We start from the raw sequence: 9,150 nt of genomic DNA, 5'->3' as shown, positions 1-9,150 counted from the left end.
AAAAATTTTTGAGGGGGTTAATGTACGTTGTTTATGAAGAGACCCACGAATTCATGTCCACCATGAAATGTAAAAATATTAATCACATAACTACTCAACAATTCTTCATCCACGAATTCAAATCCCCATGAACCAAGAGTTTTTCCTCAAACCACGAAAATTTGACCCCAAGAAATAACTGTGAGTTGATTTAACTTCAGCACTTGGCAGGCAGATGTCTGAATCATCACTGTACTGAGGAGGAAATCTGTATTGCTGGTCAATGTGCTCCTGTTTCAAAAGGTAAAATATCAATTTCTGTATTAAATATCTTTTGAATTAAGTAAGCTTGATAAAGATTGAAACTTCTTGTTTCTGTTATTTGTTTGTATGATATTAGATTTCTAATGTCTTGTCTGTCATATAATAACACTGAATAGCTAAAAAGTGGAAAAAATACTTTAATTATGAAATATCAGTAAATCTGAATGGGATTATTGTCTTACAAATGTGAATATTTTATAAATATTTTCCTTGAGTACAAACCTCGACAAGTAATCTTTGTACGCTTTGTTTATTTGAAGTTATATACTAGTATACTGATTATGATTTTTTTTTCTTTTGCATTGAATAGAAAAAATGTATAAAGACTGTTCAGATATTGTGCAAAAAGACCCAAGCAAGGAAGGACAAGATGGGGTGTACATTATTTACCCTGACACCCGGAAAGAGGTCTTCTGTGACATGACGACAGATGGAGGAGGGTGGACGGTGAGTAGTGTTTTCATTTTTTTAATGATCACCGAATACTTCATAAAATGTCCTTTTATCAAGTATTTCATTTTTAACTGTAGGAAATTTCAAACAGCTGATGATCCTAAAGGGTATCATAATAAATAATGTCATCAGTGCTCGGAAAGAAACAAAAACGCTTATCAATGATTTAGCCTTAATGGTTTCACTTAAATATTCTCTTATAATTCAAACACGTGTTATAAACTATTATATAAGGATTGTTTAGTAAGAGTATAAAAATACACAATGGCAAATATTCTAACTCGAAATAACAGATAACTAAGGAGAAAATAACTAATTCAACAAAAATCAAATTAATTTAATATCTAGTATTGTTTACAGGTCATTCAGAAACGTCAGGATGGTGACGTCGACTTCTATAGGTCATGGATTACCTATAAACATGGATTTGGGAACGCCTCGAAGAACTATTGGATAGGTATATGTTCTTATGGTTTTATTTTATTTAAGGGGTACCGACCCTTTTCCTGATTGAGGTGGGTCGGATCTCTCCACCCACTGAATTTGTAGAATTATTAAATGTATAAATGTATATAGAGGCAAAAAAAAAGCTCATTTGGATATGAAGATTTAATTGCTTATTCCTTATTATGTGTATAAGAAAATTCTTTATATATAGAATATTTATTACACTACTGTAATGATGATTTTGTGAGTTTGACAGACAAACCAGACATCATAACTTTTACATTTTACATGCTGAATGCTATCATTTAGTGGAAAAAGAAGCATTAAAAAAAAGATTATGTATCGTCCGGGATTCGAACCCGAAGCCTCTAGGCATGTCAAGCGAGAGACATACCAAAATCTTTCTAAATAAAATGACCTTTCTATATCTTCTGTTTCTTTATATAACGATTTTTCTGTAAATTAAACCATTTAGGTAAATCGCGTTTCATAGATATCCCAGATTCAAAAGAATAACCAATTTCCGGCCTGAATTTAAATAGCAGGCACAGTTTAAAGTTATTATTAAACTGTGGGGATATTTAATTTCAAAATCTCTGAAACTTTAAATTTAAACGCAAATAACAAATCTACACTTAATCTCGTATTTTTTTTAAGCTCAGATACAATATGTACGCTATATATACCTTTAATTAATTTGAATTTTCCTAATATAAGGAGGCTATACATAGAGCATACATTGCAAAATCTGTATCACATCCAACAGTAAGAGTTTGATTTCTTTTTTACTTAAAAAAATTCTTGAAAATTTTTATCACCTTAAACCCGCCTAAAACTCACACCAATTGTACCTTTTAGAAGAGAGAAGAGAAAAATTCAAAAAAAATATTTTAGTTTATAAAAAGCGTAACAAATTATATTCAAACAAAAGAAATTTTTATGAGCAGCGCAGCAAAATGTGTAGCAAAATAGTGTATGTCGGAGAAACTGGCTTTAGTTTATATCTGATACTTTTTTTTAATCTCATCTTTAATCCTTTGTTTTTTATCCCTTCAAAAAGGCCCGAGGATAAAAATCACACAACTCGTTCGATAAAAATCATATCCAACTAAAAATTTTTGGAGATCCTATATATATTTAAGGAATGAAGCTCATTTCAACATCAAATATATATATATATATATATATATATATATATATATATATATATATATATATATATATATATATATATATATATAAAGCACTAGAAATGACCAAAGACACGAACAATAAAAATTGTCAAATTTTCCGGACGCCCTGTCCCTTCCTCAGGACAAAGAAAAAAGTTATGAAGTCATAAGAACAAAGGAAAAAGAGAAACAAAAACAACTAGCACTACTACTAAACTACTAAACACTAGATATTTACATACTTAATTACATTTTGAATTGAAAATTTTTAAGAACACTAATAAAGAAAGAAATCCGGACCGCTATGAAATGCGTCCGGTCTATCGGGTATACTTGGGTGAAGTGTGATTTACATAATTAAACGAATTAATTATGCTAATTAATTACGACAATCAGTAAATCGTACATTGTTTCATTCTCTCAGAATGGCGTAACTTTACTTAATAAAGAATAATGAAAGAAAAATCATACAGTAGGGATATCTAAACATATGAATTGTGATCAATTATAAATTTTGAAATATTTAAGGACTTATTATCGGGAAAAAAATAATTAACAAAGGCGTAAGCAATAATACATAGTTATGTGGTTGTTCGAGTTCGAGAGTTGGTGGCACAAATTAACTGTAGAGTTTACACTAAATTGAGAGAATAATTTTGTTTAGTATGATCAGGAATTGGGTCTAATTTACGTTCATTCTGGTGAAGTCATTCAATTTGTTAATACCATTTGGGCGGAATGACTTCAATCTGTGCATCCAGAACTTTTCTTTGCTTTTCCTTTGAGCATCTGTCCATCTTGGGTTATGGTCAATCACCACTACTGTCATGTCCTCCCATTTGTGACCCTCAAGGTTGAAATGTTCCCCAACGGGTTCATTGAGTTTTTTGGTCCTAATGGTCGAATGGTGGTTATTGACTCTCCTACGGAGATCTCCTGTTTCACCAACATACTGTTTGGAGCAAACTTTGCAACTGATGAGATAAAAAATGCAGTTGTCAGTATGACAGGACAAATTCCCTAGTATTTTGTAGCTGCGGCCTGTAACAAGGCTGTTAAAACTGTCTGTGCCAGTGCTGTGCTTACAAAGAAGACATCTCCTGTCAGAGCAAGTTTTAAAGCCTCCGTTAGGTAATGGGTTGTCCAGTCTGGTTCTTACTACCATGTCCTTCAGATTCCTTGGGCGTCTGTATGCAGCCAATGGGGGTTCCTTAAAGACCTCTGCCATTCGTTTGTTTGAATGGAGAATTGGTAGGTTCTTTTGAAGGATACCGCTAAGGTTCTTAAGGAAGGGATGGTATGTGGTTACCAGAGGGACCCTGTCGCTATTGTCTTTTTCCTTGTAGCGTAATAGGTTTTGCCTGTCATGTTCCGCCATCTCATCAATAGCTGTTTGTACGGTGCGGGCATTGTAGCCTCTTTTGCATAAGTGGGACTTAAGAAGACCACTTTGCTCCTGATATAAGGCAGGGGACGAACAGATGCGTCGAATTCTGGTGGCTAGACCCTTAGGCACTCCCTTAAAAGTGTGTGGTGGATGACAGCTAGCCGTTCGACCATTAGGACCAAAAAACTCAATGAACCCGTTGGGGAACATTTCAACCTTGAGGGTCACAAATGGAGGACATGACAGTCGTGGTGATTGACCATAACCCAAGATGGACAGATGCTCAAAGGAAAAGCAAAGAAAAGTTCTGGATGCACAGATTGAAGTCATTCCGCCCAAATGGTATTAACAAATTGAATGACTTCACCAGAATGAACGTAAATTAGACCCAATTCCTGATCATACTAAACAAAATTATTCTCTCAATTTAGTGTAAACTCTACAGTTAATTTGTGCCACCAACTCTCGAACTCGAACAACCACATAACTATGTATTATTGCTTACGCCTTTGTTAATTATTTTTTTCCCGATAATAAGTCCTTAAATATTTCAAAATTTATAATTGATCACAATTCATATGTTTAGATATCCCTACTGTATGATTTTTCTTTCATTATTCTTTATTAAGTAAAGTTACGCCACTTTGAGAGAATGAAACAATGTACGATTTACTGATTGTCGTAATTATTAGCATAATTAATTCGTTCAATTATGTAAATCGCACTTCACCCGAGTATACTCGATAGACCGGACGCATTTCATAGCGGTCCGGATTTCTTTCTTTATTAGTGTTCTTAAAAATTTTCAATTCAACATGTAATTAAGTATGTAAATATCTAGTGTTTAGTAGTTTAGTAGTAGTGCTAGTTGTTTTTGTTTCTCTTTTTCCTTTGTTCTTATGACTTTATAACTTTTTTCTTTGTCCTGAGGAAGGGACAGGGCGTCCCGAAAATTTGACAATTTTTATTGTTCGTGTCTTTGGTCATTTTTAGTGCTTTATATAAATTTCCATCCGTGACCTTGTATCTACTTGGGGGATCTGACATTTAGGATATACAGTGTTGTTGGTTTCTTAGTGCTTTATATATATATATATATATATTATATATTTGTATATATATATATATTATATATTTATATTTATATATATATATATATATATATATATATATATATATATATATATATATATATATATATATATATATATATATATATATAAGCGTAAACTGCCCCAAGTTTTGTTATATCGTATAACATAAGCTGAAATAAGCTTCATTCCTTATAATTTAATTTCTATGATAACAATGAGACATTTTTTCCATTGTTTTCCTTCGGAAAATGGCTTCAAATATCGCATATTTTTAAAGTTAACGTCAAGCGGAGTTAAACATTTTTGACGTAACTCATTGTGACGTAGGCAAGTTATATTATACAAAATGGATAAAACCGTTTAACCAATCAAATGAAGTGTTACAACTAAAATTAAATTATTGCGTTATAAACTTCCGATTGTAAAAGTGTAATTTTTTCTAGCAACATTTTCAGATATTTTGGCGCAATTTTGTTACATGACATGAAATAATACGGTCGAAATATTTCAAAGAGTGAAAAAAAAATTATTTAAGGAATAACTCTCTTACTTTTTGATTTCATGGTGTGATCCATCGATTGGTTTGCGTGGTCATTTGCATAAAGGCGTTTATGCATAAAAATTTTACGGAAGCCAATCGATTGATCATCGTCATGAAATTGAAAAATTTGAGTTATTCCTTATAGTTACATGTTATTGATTCCGCCAATCAACGTGCTAGAAGCCCCGCTTCTTGTATCTATTTTTCCCGCCCTGCTCGTGATTTTTTTAACCGCGCCTATCGATGAACTAGTACATTGATGGAGAAATAAATAAAGTACATTGACTATTTGTAATTTTATCTCATATGAAGACATTGGAAATGTAAATATATATGCATAAACAAATATTTATATAGGGAATGATGCAATACACACCTTAACTAAGGATAAAAACCAAGAACTTCGAGTTGACCTTGAGCGTTATAATGGTCAACAGGCCTATGCTGTGTATACAACATTTTACATCGGAGATGAACTCAGTAAATATATACTGACAGTATCTGGGTACAGCGGAACTGCGGGTGAGTAGTGTGAAACTTCCAAACATCTGGCAGGCAAAATGAATTAATATAAAACTGCTCAAAAAGGGAGGGAAAGGGGGCACATGTGAAATTTGATTTAGTGTTTGACCTTATGACAAGAAAAAGTGGGGAGGCAAGGCTGCATCTGAATGAAAATTCACTATTACGGAATATAGCATAATTTTTTTTTCTCGCAGTTTTATTATTCAAATTAGTTCATTTTCCAATTTTATCCATTCAGATGTGTTATGATCTTTTTGTGATTTGTTTATGAGCGTTGAAAATAAACACATAAAATGTTAAAATTTCAGATAATTCCACCTCAACTTCACTGAAACAACACAACAAGTTCTAATGTAATTTTCTCGTCACAATTCTACTTTTAAGACTTTCATGCTTTTGGCCAGGAGAGCAACAAATATGTTAGAATCATAACTGGTATAATATGCATAAATATAAAGAAAAAACTGAAAAGTAAAATGTTTCTGCATGGTTGCCTCTGTGTTTTTCTTCTAAAAAAAAATATATATATACAAAAAATATAAAATATCTTATGTAATGAATATGTATATTTTTGCTATATGCCATGAGACATGATACAAAAATATGGACACCCTTGTCCAAGAAAATTATTCTAAAATCATAGTATACTTATGTATTAACACTGTTCTTAGTAATGAATAGATATAGTTATTTTTTCTACATAAATACGGAATAATTTAAAATATAAAGTCAAGTTTAAATACTTTCATATGTTCTAATTATCAAAGCGATGAACTTATTTTCTGAACTAAGAATGGGTTTTTGTGAGTTGTAATATTCGAAACAATGGTAAATAGAATACGTTTTAGATATCAGGAGTGCAACACAATAATGCAAAATGACATACATGTAACTTATACCGCTTTCATATTGAACTTAATATCAACAGTCCAATCCGATATGAAAATTCGTAATATTACGAAAAACATAAGATTACGAGAAAGTGTAATATTATACATTTATTGCATGATAGTGAGGGAAATATGAAGACTTATTCAGCCAAGAAAATCATATTCCCCGAGGGCTTCGCCCGAGGGGAATATGATATTTCTTGGCTGAATAAGTCTTCATGTTTCCCGAACATTCATGCAATGAATTGTTTATTATACCGAAACAAGCAAAGCCTTTGAAATAAACATAAACTTTCAAATTCGGCACTGCTGTCAAATTCACTTTCATTGTTAACGTAAAGTTATACTATAAAACCCTTAGGTCAACGCATTGTCATCAGTTTTGTGACGTCAACCTGGCTATTGTGACGTCTAATACTCTCGGGAGTTTTCGTTCAACGAACGAGAACTATATTGCGGGAAAATTCACTAGGTGTTCTGAAGAGGTGGAATATGATGAAAAGCCTGCCGACGACGGGAAATATGAAGTTTTACGGCCCGATCACGTGATAGCCTAGAACCAATCAGATAACGCGTTGTGTAGAATATTCATAATGAGGTATAATAATACAAGTTATCGTAATATAAAACTTATATTACAATTTTTCGTAATGTAGTTAAATTACGAATACGCGTAATATAGCAGATTGTAAGAGACTATATTACGAGTTTTCGTAATCCAAGACAAATTCAAGCATTGCAAGAAATTGAGTGGTGGGTAGCAAAGTGTGACGTCAGTTATATATCAGATTCCACGGCTACTGATAGCACGCGGTCAGTTTGAACAGTTACGCCTATCATAAAGCATGGAAATTCAAGAAGAAAGTACCGCCATCGGTGGGTGAGTGGACAATTTCTTTTATTATTCTTTTATAGGAATTTTCCCAAGGATAAGACCAATTTTCCAGTAAAGAACGAGTGCACTTATGGGCCCCGGTAAAATGTGAAAAAATAAACAAACAAATTAAGAAAATAAATTCATCTCAAATCATCAATTGATATCTAAACCATACGATTCAACAATTTTTACCGCTGAAATCAACGAATATACAAAGAACAAAACTATACAATGTGGTAGGGGTCAGCCGACATTGGCGATTTTCTATAGTAAATCGAGAACGGTCATTCATTTCAAAGCCTTTGTTAACTATGAGCCTAACGTTGTGCAAACTTGTGCGAATGACAAAAGACGCATATTACATTAATAAAACTTGTGTGAAAGTATGAAATTTGCACACGATTAGGCTCGTACTTAAAATATTAAAAATGTATAAAAAGTACAATGTTTTTCCTATAGCAAGTGAGAGCTGTTTACCTGTATGACCCATGTTGAACCCACGTGTGGAATAAATTATTTAAAATACTGATAGTCACGTGAGTTCTACCCAGGTAAACATTCCTAAAAAGTGCTCACTGTAAAACATAGGCAGGTTTTGTTTCAGTAAGTCAAAGTCGTGCCGCTTAGAGATGTTTTTATGTATTTGTTTTTAAGAACACGGGAGGGAAAGGAGATTTAAGTGTCGTTCATAAAGTGTCAAACATTTTTAACCTTAATGCAAGACAATGAAACAGACCTGTATTGAAAGCCACCTATAACACTCTTTTTAAATTTCAAATTCAATGAAACTATTATTGTAATTTTTCAAATGCAAGAGTACCAATTTCTTAGTTTAATCATTTTAGATACAGGCAACTACACAACTTCATTCCATATTTTTAAAAACAGGTTTGGCGTAAGAAATATCATTCCTCAAACGCGCCCGACTATGATCCACCATCAGATTGTTCAAGTATCGATTTAAATATCTATTCCCTTGATTTACCTAAAGGAAACTAAAAGAAGGTTCGGTACGACTTTTCCGGATTTATAGGGTATCCATAGGCCTTTCAAAATATTCAATTGTTTCAAATCCATGCTAATTTAAGTGGCGCTTAACATGCTTTTTGATTAGAAATATCTACTAGTATCTAACTATTACCAATAGAGAACGATTTGGTAATATATTCTGAAGTAAAATGGCACATAAAAAGGGCCCATTTAGTATTGCTTAAGTGTACTTGTCCTTTCAATATTCGCTTCATGTCGCATTGGTCTATATCACCCGAACTCCTTACTTTTCTTGCGAAGTCTACCCTAAAAATCACACCCTCGTCTCATACTTCAACTGTTCGTGCAATTCTTATTGAAATACACAGAATTCAAATCTCAGTAAGAGTCGTACAAGTTATCGTCCGTGACATATCGTATTAAACGTCATACTTTGCTACCCGCCAATCAATTTCTTGTAATGCTTGAATT

General features: G+C 32.6%; 1 protein-coding gene across 1 annotated transcript; it reads left to right on the top strand.

The window, feature by feature from the left end:
- Positions 1-618: 618 nt before the first annotated feature.
- LOC134266676 (fibrinogen-like protein A) lies at positions 619-5,919 on the top strand (the record flags this gene model as incomplete). Its single annotated transcript, XM_062748893.1, has 3 exons — positions 619-750; positions 1,117-1,213; positions 5,755-5,919. Coding segments are annotated over exons 1-3 (394 nt in total), but the record flags the coding sequence as incomplete, so codon positions are not given.
- Positions 5,920-9,150: the final 3,231 nt, after the last annotated feature.

This window comes from Saccostrea cucullata, unplaced genomic scaffold (genome assembly GCF_032062105.1).
Source record: "Saccostrea cucullata isolate Sc308-1 unplaced genomic scaffold, CSIRO_AGI_Scuc_v1 ctg10347, whole genome shotgun sequence".
In the NCBI taxonomy this organism is placed as follows: domain Eukaryota; kingdom Metazoa; phylum Mollusca; class Bivalvia; order Ostreida; family Ostreidae; genus Saccostrea; species Saccostrea cuccullata.
Note: the sequence above shows the minus strand (reverse complement) of the source record. Positions and strands in the feature narration are given on the sequence as shown.